Consider the following 17558-nt stretch of genomic DNA (forward strand, 5'->3'; position numbering starts at 1 on the left):
CCAGAGGAAGTGGTGGAGGCTGGTATAATTACAACATTTAAGAGGCATTTGGATGGGTATATGAATAGGAAGGGTCTGGAGGGATATGGAGAAAGTGAGGTCTGCAGATGCTGGAGCTCAGAGCTGAAAATGTGTTGCTGGAAAAGTGCAGCAGGTAAGGAAGAAGGGCTTATGCCCGAAACGTCGATTCTCCTGTTCCCTGGATGCTGCCTGACCTGCTGCGCTTTTCCAGCAACACATTTTCAGCTCTGGAGAGATATGGGCCAGGTGCTGACAGGTGGGACTAGGTTGGGTTGGGATATCTGGTCGGCATGGACAGGTTGGACCGAATGGTCTGTTTCCATGGTGTACATCTCTATGACTCTATGAGAGGGATGAATACATTTTTAGAAACTCAGAATATCAAAGGATCTAGGGAGATGGCATTGAAATAGATGATCTAGAATGGCAGGGCAGGTGTAAAGGGCTTCAGCTGTCAATGAGACACTTTACAGACTCAACAATAAATTCAACAATTTCAGATAGATCAATTATCCTAGGATGTCCCAATCTGTGGGCTGCACCCTAGCCATACAAGGCTATGGGTCAAGTGCTAGAAAATGGGACTAAAATAGTAAAGGGCTTGTTTTTGACTGATGCTGATTCAATGGGCCAAAGGGCCTTTTTCTGAGCTGTCAATCTCATTGACATTTCTATAGGTCACTCAAGAACTTCCACTATTCCCTGTTAAGGTCTACCCAATCCACCCTCCCAACCACAGGTCTTCACCGCTCTCCTCTCCCCACCACACTCCTTTTTCCTCACCCTCCCTTATATGTCACTTTGCCCCACCCCCTCTTTGCCACTCATCACTCAGGTTTTGGTAACCTGCAAGTAACAAAAACTGGCTCACAATCTTTCCCATTACCCTCTCCTTTTGACTTGCCCTATTTCTTTGCTTTCATTGCCCCACTTCCCTCTCCATAGCAAGCCTTCCTTTTAAACCCCTCCCCCTCTCTTTACTCCCTACCCCTCTCAGAGCTGCTGAGCTTTTCAAAACTCTGCCATCTCTCAAACTTTTCCAATTCTGAAGAATGGTCATCGAACTGAAACAATAATTCTCTCTCTCTCTCTCTCTTTCCAGGAACTGCCAGGATTGCCAAGAAACAGGTTTCCTCTGTGAGAAAGGCCACATCTTTCAGATATTTGGTTTAAAAAAAAAAGTCCAAAAGCGACATGAGGAGAATTGTTCTTCTGCAATGAGTTCCAAAGATAACCGAGGAAATAGAATGGGTTCATGAGAAATTTGTTGCTTCTGCCACATGAACATGTGAAAAAAATTCATTACATTAAGAGGCTCATCAGCAGAGTTATAGCTCATGGAATAAATTGGACAGTAGCAACGTGGACTCAGAACTGGCTGAGGGATAGGAATCAGTGAGTAATGGATAACAGATGTTTTTCAGGCTGAAGGAAGGAGAGTTCCCCAGGGGTCAGTATTGGGATTCTTGCTTTTCCCGAGGTATATTAATAAATCAGGATCTTGGCATGCAGGGGACAGTCAGAGGCCAACTCCAGGCCCCTTCCCTTCAGATCTGTTAACTTAGCACCAAGCTGCTCTCGATAATCATGCCACCTCTCATCAAATGGCTCTCACCTCAATCTCCTGGACCTGTTCCTGGTTGGTTGCATACATTTGCTGCAGTGAATCTTCCAGCTCCTTGTTTCGCTCAAGAAGGGTTTTGCCCAATTCTGCCGCGAGATGCAGGTCTGCAAGAAACACAAACGTGGATAATGCAGCACAAAGTGGGAAAAAAAAACTTGCATTTATATTGTGTTTCTCATAACCCCCGAGGCACCTCAAAGTGTTTTACAGTCCATGACATTCTTTTGAAGTGCAGTCATACAAACTTAGAAAATAGGAGTGGGAGTAGGCCAGTCATTCAAGCTGGCTGTACTATTCAACATTATTATGGCTAATGAGATCAATCACTGTTGTACAATAAGAAACACAGGAGCCAGTTAGCAAGGTCTCAAAGCAGATATCAGGTCATTATTAACGAAGTTGGTTAAGTGATAAATGTTAGCCAAGTCTCCACAGGGATCTCCCACTCACGCTCTTCTGTGTATAGTACTATGGGATCTTTCTCTCCATATCAGAGTTTTCTGTATTAACTGAAGATGCCACTTCCGGCAAGCAGCATTTCAGTGGTACTGCAGTGCCAATCTGGCACCATCATGTGACACAGAAGTGACAGGGATACCTTTAAGGAAAGGATTCATTCCTTATTCAACTTGGATGTTCGCCCATGACACAAGTTTCAATTTTTGGAAGGAATTGACACAGAAAACCTAGGATGCTGGAAGCAGAAATATGCCATTCATGCCTGTTACACCACTCAGAGATAGCAGCTTATCTGACTGGGATCTCACCTCCACAGGGTTAAACGGATGACTATTCTGTAACATGGTTTCCACATCCAAACCCCACAGATATCTCAGCTGTCATAATGAAATATTTTGTTGGTCAGGAATCTCAGACTCCATTTCCAGTTGAATGAACTGACAGTGCTTACTAAAACTGAAATTTGTTTCATATATTATGGGCTGAAGTAATTAGTTGATAAATATAAATTCACTCTGGACAGAAAGATAGATAGACGGGTGTTCGAAAAGAATTTGCCAAGGCTTGACCAGCCCTCCCCAATGAACTTGAGAATGGTAAACTATGAATTATCCAAAGTCTTTTGTAACTAATGTTGGAAAAGCTCACTGCTTTCTATCTGCTTGCCCCTCTAACATAAAGCAAGACAACCAGGTGCTTACTGAGACAGATATCTTGAAGCTTTTTAACAACACAACTTACACTGCTGTAAGATCTCTGGTTTACACACAGGCTGGGTTCTATACCTACTGATGACACTGAGCAAAGATGGAGCTAACTATTATTACCATAACCGAAGGTGCAATGGGTACCTTTATACTGGAATGGGCGATGTTGTGGTTGCCTCTAACTGTCTTAAAGGTACACTGCCTGTCTGGGATCTGTGTCAGTAATACAACACAGTAGTAATTCTCATTGCTATCCACTCCGAAAAACAATAAAAGCCTTAGTGTTGCAAGGGAAAAGTTTATATTCTGTCTTTTTTAACAGAAGAAGGGGTGATCCAAGAGAGAGAACAAGAGACAGTGAGCCAGAGATCTGAAATCAAGGGGCTTTAACGAGGCCGGTCATCGGCCGGTAAATGTTAAGTTTTTTTTTAAATTGGGCAGACCTTAAATACCAGAGAGGTGCAAATACTGGATTAAGATATATCTTAGATAGTTAATGTATTTGATAGAACTACAAATGATCATTGTATATATCTCTAAACATGAAACATCAACTTGTTAACTAAAACACAATCAAGATGGCAGGCAAGCATGTGTTGCAGCTCTCACAGGTGGGAGCTGCTGGACACCTCAGTGATCCACAGCAACACATCCACATCCAATGTCGGAATCCAGCCTTGGACACTGTGATACATCAGGGAGGGGGGATAGTTGCCAGGACACATTGGGTCAGCCGTAATCAAGTACTTCCAATTAGCACTGCTGCCTCACAGCGCCAGGGACCTGGGTTAGAGTCCCACCTCAGGCGACTGTGCAAATTCCACACAGACATTCCCCCCCCCGTGGGTTTCCTCCGGTTTCTTCCCAGAATCCAAAGATTTGCATGTTAGGTGAATTGGCCTTGCTAAATTGCCCATAGTGTTAGGTGCGTTAGTCAGGGGTAAATATAGGTTAGGGAAATGGGTCTAGGTGGGTTACTCTTCGGAGGGTTAGTGTGGACTTGTTGGGCCAAAGGGCCTGTTTCCATACTGTAGAGAATCTAATCAATTCAGGAAGATGTGGCGATATATGAAGCATGTATGAGGATCCAGTAGGTAAAGGAGCCTCAGCCTTGCTAATTATCCAAAAAAGCACAAGGGCAGGGACTGCAGGGAGGATGAGCAAACTGACCTCAGCATCTTGGTGCAAGTGCCCACTCAGTAAAGAGGAATGTAACAATACTGGACAGTATATGGGCTGAGGGCGTCTCCCTCAGGATTGGAGAGGAACTTGGAGTGGGAGGCAAAGTTTCTGGTTGCCATGGTCCATGTGAGAACCCATGGCACAGAGAGGATCAGGAAAGAAGGCTCTGTACAAGGAGTATGACAGCTCGAGTTATAGTCCCTTTTTAATTAGCTCCAGATTACTATCTGTCCCATGAGCAAATTGGTAAAAAGTGCAAATAAAAGCAGATGTGAAAATGCGCAGCTCAGTAAGATGAGCTCTGATTTCAAAGTCTCTTTTTGCAACATATATCTTGCCTTAGCGCTCAAAGTAAAATCCAACAGACTGCTAGGCAATGTGCCATTGATTAATGGTTACATCATTTCCAAATATAAAGATATCCTCACACACAGGCAATGCTGGGGACACATATATGAATAGCAAATGAAATGAAATGGCTTAATTGAAAACAAAGTTTTGGAGGTCATCAAATGTAATAAACAGCTACAGAAATATATGGAACACTGCCTCAAGTTGTATCCATGGACAACACGGTTTCCCAGGAAGCTCTAGGCACCATAGAATGAGTGGCTGCCAGAGCAGAAGCTGGATACCAAGCTTATCAGGCACAGGAAACAGACACTCCAGTCTCTGATGGAGGGAGAGGGCACTGCCACAGGATGTGTGTGACGCAAAGACTGTGTACAGTAACAGGACCCTGCACAGGAACAAAAGTAATTGCACTAAGTACTGGAATATCTCCCCAACGGGCATAGTGGGGCAAGTGTTTAGCCTCGTTAAGCTGCAGATTCTGTCTGAACTTCGCTGTTCCGAATCACAGTGTGGATTCAGAACTGAAAGATCTCAGTCCAGCAGCTGCAAGAGAAACACTCTGAACAAAACAGGCCACTATACACTGCCCTGATTGTTCTCTAAGGCATGCAACCATGTGAGCAAGCTCAGGGTGTTTAAGCTGCTGGAGAAAATGAGTTGCTCAACATGAATCCCTCTCTCCAAGACAACACGACAGCATTGACAGTCACATCAGAATTATCTGAGTGATGTCAAACAAGGTTACATTCTGGCATTGACATTCTTTAGTGTATTCTCTATGCTGCTGTTCTAGGTCTTCAGATCTTCAACAGGATGTCCACTATGAACCGGAATGGACGAAGTTGCTCAGCCTTGCTTGTCTGAGACTCATGAAGGGCTTTTGCCCGAAACGTCGATTTTCCTGCTCCTCGGATGCTGCCTGAAATGCTGTGCTTTTCCAGCACCACTCTAATCCAGCATCTGCAGTCATTGTTTTTACCTGTCTGAGACTCAATACAGGGTGCATCAAGTCTTCATCAGCGAGCTTTGTGATATTGATGGTTCCATAATATTATTCCATGAAAAAGACTTCAGCAGCAAAAAGGTACACTTCCTCATGCCCATGAAGAGTATGGTTTGATTCCCAGCATCAGGAAGAAGGGAGTCATTGACTGAGACAGCATCAATGCTGATAGATGGCAGCATTAACCTAGGCCGTACAAACACCAGCAATCTGTCACTCAATGCTGAAATGATAACGTATCACAGAAACTGCTGCTATTATCTCCAAACTGGATAAGAGAGAGTGTGTGGGATCACTGTGACCTGAGTGAGAACATCAAACTGTGAATCTACTAAGCGTGTGTCCACACTGCATTCTTCTCCAGTGGACAGAGCTCAACAACCTATACCAGGCAGGAGAAAGGCTGAACAGTTTCCCCCTTCACTGTCTCAGACCTTTGGCATCTCTTGGTAGGACAAGATCATTGATTCAGAGGTTCTAGAATGTGAGTAATACCAACAATGTCTGCTTTGGCTCAGCCATCTTCATCAGATGGATGACAGCCATAAATCCGTAGTCCTTTTGTCTGCTGAGCTGGCCACTGGGGCACAGCCTCCCAGGTACCAACCGCTCCAACTGCAATGGGCAAACACTGACCCTACCAACTGCAGACAGTCTGATTGTTTGCAGGGGCATGGAAAAGGGAGGGCAGAAAGAAGGAGTTCAGCTTCAGAGACAAGGACAAAGGAAACAGAGCAGCGAGGCCTACTCCTTGTCAATCTGCTCACTCAACACCAAGTGTAGCAGAGAGGGCCATGTCAGCATGGGGTCCCTGAGCCACACCAGACAATACTGAACAGAGACGATCATTGTGGGATACAATGTCTGACAAATGAAGGCTGCCAAAAGGAGAGTTCTTCTCATAGAGAATCATTCATCTTTGGAATTCTCTTCCCCAGATGAGGTTGGGTCATTGAATACAGTGAAGACCAAATTAGATAGACTTTTGATCTCTGACAGAGTTAAGGATCCTGGGCAGTTGAGATGGAGGCACAAGCATGTGAGTGGAAATAATGCTACAATGAAATCAGTGTAGGTTCGAGGACCCTCCTGCCCCTCCTCCTCCCATTTTTTTAATGATCTTATGAGCATAATCCACAACACACCCGTGATAAAACAGAAACAAGATTGTCAATCTGGTTCCAAACTAGGCTGTGAGATAGAAAGCAGACATTTTCCTTCGTGGATAGACTTTATTGACTACTCCATCTTACTGTTCCTTCTACCCCGCACCCCGCACCCCCCCCCCCCCCGCAGTATTAGAGGGGTTCCCTCCATTTACAGACATTTTTAATCAAACTATCCAGACATGTTATGACAGATGTCTGCAGTAGGTGGGACTTTAACCCACATCTTCTAGCCCAGAGGCCAGGACATGATCAGCACCACAAAAGCCCCTCTTACATGTATATGCTCAGCTAATTAATAATCATTGTCTGTTTCTTCTTAATCTTAAAATGAAGCAACTAACAGATATAACAAACATACCAGGAGGACATGGGGAGCAATGATAATAACTGATCTGGATTGTCTCTATTGGTTGTTTAGCTGTAAAAAAAGGGATGAAAGATAATTTCACTTGCTACAAACTCCAAGCTGCAACGTCTGAGTGGCACTGGACAGTTAGCTGGGACATAATATTTAACAAAGCAGATCTTCACTTGTTTGGAGCATATTCCGTCAGATTTCGGGGTTGTGCACACACGGTTGGAGCAGCACAGTGGCTCAGTGGTTAGCACTGCTGCCTCACAGCACCAGGGACCTGGGTTCAATCCCAACCTCGGGCGAATGTGTGTGTGGAGTCTGCATATTCTCCCTTTGTCTGCGTGGGTTTCCTCCGGGTGCTCCGGTTTCCTCTCACTGTCCAAAGATGTGCAGGTTAGGTGGATTGGCTGTGCTAAATTGCCCATAGTGCTCAAGGATATTTAGGTTAGGTGCATTAGTGAGGGGAAATACAGAGTGATAGGGGAATGGGTCTGGGTGGGTTATTCTTCTGATGGTCAGTGTGGACTTGTTGGGCCGAAAGGCCTGTTTCACACTATAGGGGTTCTAAGAAAAACTTCCCAAGCAACAACTCCGCTCTTAACATTCCATAGTGAACAGATAACAGCCACATGTCCAATCCTCAAACATTATTGCACAAATCTTGTGGTTATGTTGCTACATCAGTAATCCACAGAACAGAAGGTAAATCCCATCTTGGCAGTTTGAGAAGCTGATTAAACTTTTAAAATCCTAAATGAAAAGGCTGGAGTCTCAGCCATAGTGAGCATTTAGCTATTAGATTACCCTAAAGTACACATTTAGTTCATGAATATTCTTAAGGAAAAAGTGAAGCAGGTATCATTCCTCCATTTGATCTGTGCATTTACCCCTGCCCCTGATTTTTATGTTTACTCCCATTTGATTTATAATGTTTCCCCAATCAGACCTATACACCTCCTACCTGATCTGTATATGGCACCCCCCAGTCTGACTCTATATCATCCCCCCAGCCCAAGTCTGACCCTGTACCATTCCCTCTCCATCACTTCCCCCAGTATGAGCAGAAACCTTTCCCCCTGTGTGAGCTATGCAGCCGTAGTTCCACAAGATGGTTGTGTTTTACTAATCCATTCCATTGGAACAAACTGCTTTGCTTCGGGCTAGAGGCTCACCATCATCATCCTACGGAAAGAAGCGAGGGCCAACAAATACCCACCTTGTCAGTGGTGCTGATATTCCAATAATTACCTTTTAAAAATCGTTCCCAAATATGCCAGTGTTGCATTTATATTGAAGAAACCAGAGCTACCACAGACCAATGATCTTTCTTGTCACTCGCAATCAACAGGATCAATTATCAACAATAATCTTGAGTGAGAGTCAATTCAGTGAACAGTTATCATCGCAGATTGTAGAACTGGAGATGGAGGCTGACAGACATCCTCTAAATTGTTAGGAAGGTGATAACCTAACTAGACCGTGAGGGGCCTGGAAACACTATAATAATAAAAAACGGTTCTAAATTCTACATTTGTAAAACGTTTCAGATAAAATGCATGGTGGCACAGTGGTTAGCACTGCTGCCTCACAGCGCCAGAGACCCAGGTTCAATTCCTGCCTCAGGCGACTGACTGTGCGGAGTTTGCACGTTCTCCCCGTGTCTGCGTGGGTTTCCTCCGGGTGCTCCGGTTTCCTCCCACAGTCCAAAGATGTGCAGGTCAGGTGAATTGGCCATGCTAAATTGTCTGTAGTGTTAGGTAAGGGGTAAATGTAGGGGTATGGGTGGGTTGCGCTTCGGTGGGTCGGTGTGGACTTGTTGGGCCGAAGGGCCTGTTTCCACACTAAGTAATCTAATCTAAAAAAAATAATTTTGAGTTATGTTTGACAGCAAACCTTTGGGATATTCAATGTGAGCCTGGGGGATGTACAAGAACCTGAAAAGTAGGAATCAAGAAATCTATTAAAGAGGACACATCGGAGGTATGGACGGACGGGTGGAGGTACTGAGCAGGCTCAGTGATGGAATTTAAACGGTTTACAATTTATTTGAAAAATTTAGATTCAAAAGGCCAAGGTACTGGCTAAATTAGAGATGGTACCAATGTGGAACAAGCAGTGGAAATGGGGGAAATAGATCAGAAATTGCAAAGTTGAGCAAAGTCGGGAAGTGAGAAGGACAAAAATGGATGGAATTTAAGCTGGACTACTGGAAAACACAGGTCGTAGGAAGGGAAACTATGACAAACAAACAAACTCCTCAAATGGGGTTGAATGACTGAAGTTGAAATTGAAAGAGACAAATATTCAAAATTGCCAGGCAATGCAGCACAGTCAATGTTTCATCACATGCACTACACAGAGAGAACAAGTCACAGGACAGGGTTCGGATTAGAGTCATACAGATGTACAGCACAGAATCAGACCCTTCGGTCCAACTTGTCCATGCTGACCAGATATCCCAACCCAACCTAGTCCCACCTGCCAGCACCCAGCTCATATCCCTCCAAACCTTATTCATATACCCATCCAAATGCCTTTTAAATGTTGCAATTGTACGAGTCTCCACCACTTCCTCTGACAGCTCATTCCATACACGCTCATTCCACCCTCTGCATGAAAAAGCTGCCCCTTAGGTCTCTTTTATAATCTTTCCCCTCTCACCCTAAACCTATGCCCTCTAGTTCTGGGCTCCCCCACCTCAGGGAAAAGACCTTGTCTATTTATCCTATCCATGCCCCTCATGATTTTATAAACCTCTGTAAGGTCACACCTCAGCCTCAGATGCTCCAGGGAAAACAGCCCCAGCCTATCCAACTTCTCTCTACAGCTCAAATCCTCCAATCCTGGCAACATCCTTTCAAGTTTCACAACATCCTTCCTATAGGAAGGAGACCAGAATTGCATGCAATATTCCAACAGTGGCCTAACCAATGTCCTGTACAGCCGCAACATGACCTCCCAACTCCTGTACTCAATAGACCACTCCTCAGAGCCCCAGCCTGTTCCAGTCAGAGCGGGCCTCGGGGGCCCCAGCCTGTTCCAGTCAGAGCGGGCCTCGGGGGCCCCAGCCTGTTCCAGTCAGAGCGGGCCTCGGGGGCCCCAGCCTGTTCCAGTCAGAGCGGGCCTCGGGGGCCCCAGCCTGTTCCAGTCAGAGCGGGCCTCGGGGGCCCCAGCCTGTTCCAGTCAGAGCGGGCCTCGGGGGCCCCAGCCTGTTCCAGTCAGAGCGGGCCTCGGGGGCCCCAGCCTGTTCCAGTCAGAGCGGGCCTCGGAGAATGCCCGAAGAAGGGCTTATGCCCAAAACGTCGATTCTCCTGCTCCTTGGATGCTGCCTGACCTGCTGCGCTTTTCCAGCATCACATTTTTCAGCTCTGATCTCCAGCCTCTGATCTGCAGTCCTCACTTTCTCCATTATGATTCTAACCTAGACTTCAGGAGAGGGGGAACAATAAACAGGTAGACTCAACAAGGTGCGTGCTCATGATCCAGTGGTCTGTCTGCAGGTCAATGGAGGCAGCTGGGATGTCTTCCTTGCTGGACAAGCATGCTGACACATTCACTGTTGATATGAAGATTGGGAATTTAGTTCAGGGGGCAGAGACAGCTGTAACAATGGGAATACATGATGTGAGCATTAGTGGTAAAAACCATCACTTGTCGCCCTGAAAAGAAAATACAACCCTTCTATTTAAATTAGAGGTTGCCTTACACAATCAGGTTAAGACATCGAAGTAGCAGCTGGACTGAAGCCATATATAGGCTATAATTGACTATGGGCAGCTGCTTCTCACCTATCAGTGCACCAGTTGGGGTTTTAGAACAAATGGAAATCTTCATGATCACATTACTGACGGCAGATTTGTAAATTAAATTTAATTCGAAAAACTGATAACATTCTGGCAATAGTACTGAAGATTTATGCTCCAGAACTTACCACTCCCCTGGCCAAGTTCTTTCAGTAGTTACAACATTGGCATCTACCCTACAATGTGGAAAATTGCCGAGGTATGTCCTGTATGCAAAAAGCAGGATAAATCCAACCTGGCCCATCAGTCTGCTCTTGATCATTCATAAAGTGATCGAAGGTGTCAATAACAATGCCTATCAAGCAGCACCTGCTCAGTAATAACCTGCCCAGTGATGCCCAGTTTGGATTCTGCCAGGGCCACTCAGCTCCTGACCTCACTACAGCCCTGGTTCAAGCATGGACAAAAAAAGCTGAATTTCAGAGGTGAGGGGAGAGTGACAGCCCCTGACAAAAAGGTCACATTTGACCAAGTGTGGCATCAAGGAGCCCTTTCAAAACTGGAATAAATAAGTATTGGAGACAAAATCTCCACGGTTTGGAGTTATATTATTGGAGGTCAGTCATCTCAGGTCCAGGACATCTCTGCAGGAGTTCCTCAGGGTAGTGTCCTAGGTCCAACCATCTTCAGTTGCTTAATCTTCCATCCATCAAAAGGTCACAAGTCGACACATTCCTGATGATCGCACATTCCTCGGCATCATTCCTCAGATACAGAAGCAGGCCATGTCCAAACAAGACTTGGACAACATCCCAGCTTGGGCTGACAAGTAGCAAATTAAATTCGTGCCACACAATTGCCAGGCAATGACTATCTCCAATAAGAGACAATCTAATTACCACCCCTTGAAATGTAATGGTGTTACCATCACTGAATCCCCCACTATGAAAATTCTGGTGGTTATTGTTGATCAGAAACTCAACTGGACATGCCACGTAAATACTGTGGCTACAAGAGCAGGTCAGAGGCTACGAAAACAGTGGCAAATAATGCACCTCCTGACTCCCCAAAGCCTGTCCACCATCTACAAGGCACAACTCAGGAGTGAGATGGAACACTCCCCACTGGCCTGGTTGGATGCAGCTTCAACAACACAAGCAGCTTGACACTATCCAGGACAAAGCAGCCCCCGCTTGACTGGCACCACATCCACTCCCTTCAACATCCACGTTCAGTAGCAGCAGTGTGTCGTATCTACAAAATGCACTGCAGAAATTCACCAAAGATCCTTAGACAGCACCTTCCAAACCCACAACCACTTCCATCTAGAAGGACAAGGGCAGGAGATACATGGGAACACCACAAGTTCCCCTCCAAGCCAATCTACAGCAGATCTTATTCTTACATATCTTATAACTGTTCTCCTCTTCTAAACCTCAATTCTACGTCTCTAAAATCTACCTTCAGGTTTAAAGAATCCATAACTGATAAGGCTAGACTACTTACGACATTGAAATCGCAAGCCCAGATGAATTAAGGGCCTACCAGTTTCCCACAAACCCAACCTCTTCATGGAAACCCAGACCTAAGGCTCAACCAGAGTGGGAACAAAACCTGACATCAAACTGACTGCAATACCACCGACCTATCTACCAACTCTTCTCTCCCCCCCACCCTCTTCAAGGAGTCTGCCACTACCATTACAGGCTACATTAGTAAGTGTGTAGAAGACTGTGTGCCAAAGAAGTTAATCCAAATGTTTCCCAACTGGAAACCATGGATGAACTGGGACATCTACTCCCTACTGAAGATCAAGTCTGAAGGGTACAAGTCAGGCAACCCTGACCTATACTGGAAATCCAGGTACAACCTTCACAAGGCCAGAGACACCAAGAGGCAATTTCAAACTAAGTTTGGGATCCAGACCAACTGCACAGACACCCATCATTTGGGGCAAGGCTAACATGACATAATGGGCTACAAAGCGAAGTCAAACAGAATCACAGGCAACAGTACATTCCTACTCAATGCGCACAATGCATTTTATGTTCGTTTTGAACACAAGGTCAGTGAAACAATATTTATTCCAAAAGCCTCAGATGCACCTATTCCCTCAGTCACTGCTGCAGTCAGCCTTCTTGAGACTGAACCCATGGAAAGCAATTGACCGAGATGGAGTCACCAGCCGTGTGTAGACCAGCTGGAGGGAGTACTTGCAGACACTTACAACCTCTCCTTATCCAAGCTGAAGTCCCCACCTGCTTCAAGAAGGCCACCATCATCAGGGTGCCAAAGAAAAACTATGTAGTGTGCCTTAATGAATACTGAAGTGCTTCAAAAGGTTAGTCATGCCTCACATCAACTCTAACCTACTAAAAGTGCCTCGAACCCTTGCAATTCATCTACTGGCACAATACGTCCACAGCAGATACCATCTCCCTGACCCTACACTCATGCCTGGAACATTTGATAACAAGGATACCTATGTCAGGCTTATACTTATTGACTAAAGTTCCACCTTCAGTATGATAATTCCAACCAAACTAATCTCTAAACTCCAAGATCTAAGCCTCGGCTCTCCCCTCTGTAACTGGATCCTCGGCTTCCTCACCCACAGAGTGCAAATCAGATAAAATGTGGGCAACAACACTTCAACCCCCAAACTGCTTTCCCCACCAGTATTGTGTTATACAGTGACAGACCTGTCCCCACCAGTACTGTACCCCAATGTTATACAGCGACAGACCTGTCCCCCACCAATACTGTACCCCAGTATAATGCAGTGACAGACCCGTCCCCACCAGTACTGTACCCCAGTGTTATACAGTAACAGACCTGTCCCCCACCAATACTGTACCCCAGTGTTATACAGGGACAGACCTGCCCCCACCATTACCTTATTCCTTTTTTTAAAGCAATCTGGCCAGATACATTCCATGTTTGGAGAAGCTAAATATTGAATCACAATTTGAAAGGACACAACATTCCAAACTGTGTATCTCTATGACTCTATGAACATTTAACCACCATCTTACCTCCCCACAGATATCCCATGACTCCTGAAAAAGCTCATTGTATGTTAAAAAGCTACTGAATTGTAAATAAAGCTGCTGTGCTCTGTATAAATCCACCCTGACATGAATAAATACATTGTGAAGGTCAAGTATGCTTGATCTACTTAAACTGCTTGCTGTCATATGATTAAGACTAACACTGGGTGAGTGCTACAGGGCATCCAGTTCACACTTGTTCCATGTACAGAACAAATAACGTCCCCTTAAACATGAGAATTTTGTTTTAAACCTGCAACACTGAAACTTCCAGCACTCAAAGAAAGAGTTCCCATCTCATCCTAACATACCAGTGTATATAGTCTGGATTGTTACAGAAATGCTGCCAAGCACAACACAGCATTCCCAGATGACAGCACACTCTGAGCAATTCTCCTTCACAGCAAAGCAAAAATAATCCTGAGAATTGAAACTGATTTTATCAGAATATTCATCAATTAGATACACCCAATTCAAATAAAACATTATCTCAAACCTGTAATTTATTATTCCAAACTAGCAGCTCATTACCTGCAGGAGGTCAGGTCTCAGCTCCTAGTGTGGTTAGCTGACACAGGATAGAGGGGCTGAGTGGCCTACCCAGTTCCTGTTGTCATTTCTTGCAAACTATCCTTGATTTTGTCTCCAGCACATTCCAGGGAAGAAGCAGCCAAGTATACAGGTTACACGCTCAGGAGAACTGTGCAAGTGTTGGTGGGGATTGTGCACTCATGGTGTTAAAAAGGTGGCAGAAACTCATTCTCTTGCCCTTTGATTAACTATTTGGTCTGTTACTTTTGTCTGTTTTCCTTTGCACTCTTTAATATTTACAATTAATCTCCTCCCCAGCAAGCATATCACATTTTCTTGAGTCATTCCCATGTCCTGTTTATACACCTCATCAGTTTTCTCTGCTCATTGGCTCTCCCTGTATACTCCAGTCTCTCTCTATCAGAGACACATATTTCTCATTCCTCCCTCTCCAGCAGTCCACCATCTTACACTCACTGTCTGAGGGTTTAATTCCTTTGCACTATATCACACTACAGCGATTCTGTTCAACTCCACAAACAAACACCTAAACATATATGGCAGCTTCTAACATTTTATGCAGATGATATTTTTATTTTTGCAAAAAAAAAGTAAAACTGATAGCACTTTGAAATTCTCTCTCCACCTCCACCTTAATCTCTTTGTCCCTTCTCTTATTCCCCTTTCAACCATCTTTAGCTGGCCTCCTACCTCACCCCTGTCTCGACACTGGATTTTCACGTTGCTGTTCTGGTGTCCTGTATTTCCATGATGCGCTGCAGTCCTTACCTTTCCCATTTCTCCCCTCCACCCTCCCTAATCCCCTCTCTCCCTCCACCCTCCATAATCCCCTCTCTCTCATTCCTCTCGCCCTGCTCACCTTGTTCCAAATCCTGCTGATCATACCAGGGCTCGTCCTCCTCAGTCTCGAAGTCGTCCATGCTGTGGTTATTGCTGATCATGGGGAAGCGATTTGCAGGAGTGCCTGGCTCTTGTTGCTCTGGTCCTGCCTTGGTGATGCTGAGCCCAGCTCCCGGGTTGGTCTCTCTGCAGGGACTGGGATGCTCTCGGTTTGATACAGATACCCCAGCTGCTGTGCTGTCTGCAGCTCCCCCCAGTCTCTCCGACGTGGCAGCAACAACAGGCAGCTGTAAGCCTGGGTCTCACTGACTCATTGCCATCCTCCACAGCCCCCGACACGAAAAGAAATCCCTTTTCCAACTCGAAAGCAAGAAGTTCCCAGGGCCTCCAGCCCTGGCCTCCCAGCTCCCCACTGCCATCTAGCAAAGTCAGCTCCAACTTGCAACTCCTGCAATCCTTAACCCTTCCACCGATAGAGGAAGAACACTTCCAACATTGCAAAGCCTATCTGGTGACGAGGAAATAACCTTACCCTCCCCCTTCCAAATCACCATGCAACAACAATGTATATTTATATAGTGCCTTTAAAGTGACAGCGTGCCTCCCATGGAGCATTGTAAAGATAAACATGGAGCTAAGGTGGGGTCTGATGCTGATTCATTATGAGCAGTTTCTTAAATGTGGAAGGCAAGGTTGAGAGATTTTGAAAGTTTAGGTCATAGGTGACTGAAGATGCCCCGCCATTGGTGAACAGATTAAAATAGTTAGAAATCACACAACACCAGGTTGTAGTCCAACAGGTTTATTTGGAAGCACTAGCTTTCACAGCACTGCACCTTCATCAGGTGGTTGTGGAACTGAAATCACAGGACACAGAATTTATAGCTAAAGATTACAGTGTCATTAGTTAACAAACCTAGATTGTTGTTAAGTCTTTCATCTTTTAGAATGGATTGCAGGTTTCGGTTCATTAATATGCAACTCTCAGAACTTGTTATCTGTAGAATATGACTTAAAATAAGGTTTTATATAAAAAATGTGACAATGTTGGCTAAGTCACATGAGTACCTGCCGCATTATTGGTGGGTGGTGTACCCATGATTAATGGCGGTATCCATGTTGACATTCTGACATGTCTTGCAGTAGTTGCCATGATAGGTTTGTACAGTGTTGTGGTCGATGTTGTCCTGAAGGCTGGGCAGTTTGCTGTGAACAATGGTCTGTTTATAGTTGAGGACGAGCACCTCGCCAAGACCATCCCCATGCCCCTACTTCTTACCTTTAAGCAACCGCCAAACCTTTTTGGACTCCCCCACCCCAGGGAAAATAACTTGTCTATTTATCCTATTCATGCCCCTCATGATTTTATAAACCTCTATAAGGTAACTCCTTAGCTTTCAACAGTCCAGGGAAAATAGTCCCAGCCTATTCAGCCTCTCCCTATAGCTCAAACGCTCCAATTCTGGCGACATCCTTTCTGTGAATCTTTTCTGAATCCTTTCAAGTTTCACAATATCATTCCTGTAGCAGGGAGAACAGAATTGAAAACACTGTTGCAAAAGTGGCCTAACCAATGTCCTGTACAGCCGCAACATGACCTCCCAACTCCTGTATTCAATGCACTGACCAATAAAGGCAAATACAAACACCTTCTTCACTACCTTATATAATTGCAACTCCACTTTCAAGGAACTATGAACCTGTATTCCAAGGTCTCTTTGTTCAGCCATACTTTCCATGACCTTACCATTAAGTGTATAAGTCCTGCCCTGATTTGCTTTTCCAAAATGCAGTACCTCACATTTATCTAAAATAAACTCTATCTGCCACTTCTCACCCCACTGGCCCATCTGATCAAGATCCTGTTGTAATTTGAGGTAACCTTCTTTGCTGTCCACTACACCTTCAATTTTGGTGTCATCTGCAAACTTACTAACCATAACTCAAGGATGGCACGGTGGCTCAGTGGTTAGCATTGCTGCCTCACAGCACCAGTGACCTGGTTTGAATCCAGATTGGTGACTGTCTGTGTGGAGTTTGCACATTCTCCCCGTGTCTGTGTGGGTTTCCTCCAGGTGTTCCAGTTTCCTCCCACAGTCCAAAGATGTGCAGGTTAGGTGAATTGGCCATGCTAAATTGCCCATAATGTTCAGGGATGTGTAGATTAGATACATTAACCAGGGGTAATGTAAAGTAATCGGGTAGGGGAATGGGTCTAGGTGGGACACTTTCTCCATTCCAGTAAGCCTGCATTTCCCATGACTAATCCATCTAACCTGCACATCCCTGCACACTATAGGCAATTTAACATGGCCAATCCACCATACCTGCATATCTTTGGACTCTGGAAGGAAACCGGTGCACCCAGAGGAAACTCACACAGGCACAGAGAAAATGTGCAAAACTCCTGCAGACAGTCACCTGAGCATGGAATTGAACTTGGGTTCCTGGTGCTGAGAGGCAACAGTGCTAACTACTGAACCGCTATGCCATGCCATG

The 17558-nt window shown here is 45.1% G+C and overlaps 1 protein-coding gene across 1 annotated transcript in view; it reads right to left on the reverse strand.

The window, feature by feature from the left end:
- The window catches only part of cdr2l (cerebellar degeneration-related protein 2-like), a 52472-nt gene extending 37005 nt beyond the window's left edge, over nt 1–15467 (reverse strand). The window contains exons 1-2 of the mRNA XM_043714308.2: nt 15079–15467; nt 1637–1749 (exon numbers count right to left, since the gene is read on the reverse strand). Of these exons, the coding sequence (XP_043570243.1) occupies nt 1637–1749; nt 15079–15160 (195 nt within the window). The 5' untranslated portion in view covers nt 15161–15467. The remainder of the gene's footprint in view (nt 1–1636; nt 1750–15078) is intronic.
- Between the last annotated feature and the right edge of the window lie 2091 nt (nt 15468–17558).

The sequence above is a fragment of the Chiloscyllium plagiosum genome, unplaced genomic scaffold (assembly GCF_037043375.1).
Source record: "Chiloscyllium plagiosum isolate Xiang-an unplaced genomic scaffold, Cpla_swu_hap1 HiC_scaffold_25, whole genome shotgun sequence".
Classification (NCBI taxonomy): Eukaryota; Metazoa; Chordata; class Chondrichthyes; order Orectolobiformes; family Hemiscylliidae; genus Chiloscyllium; species Chiloscyllium plagiosum.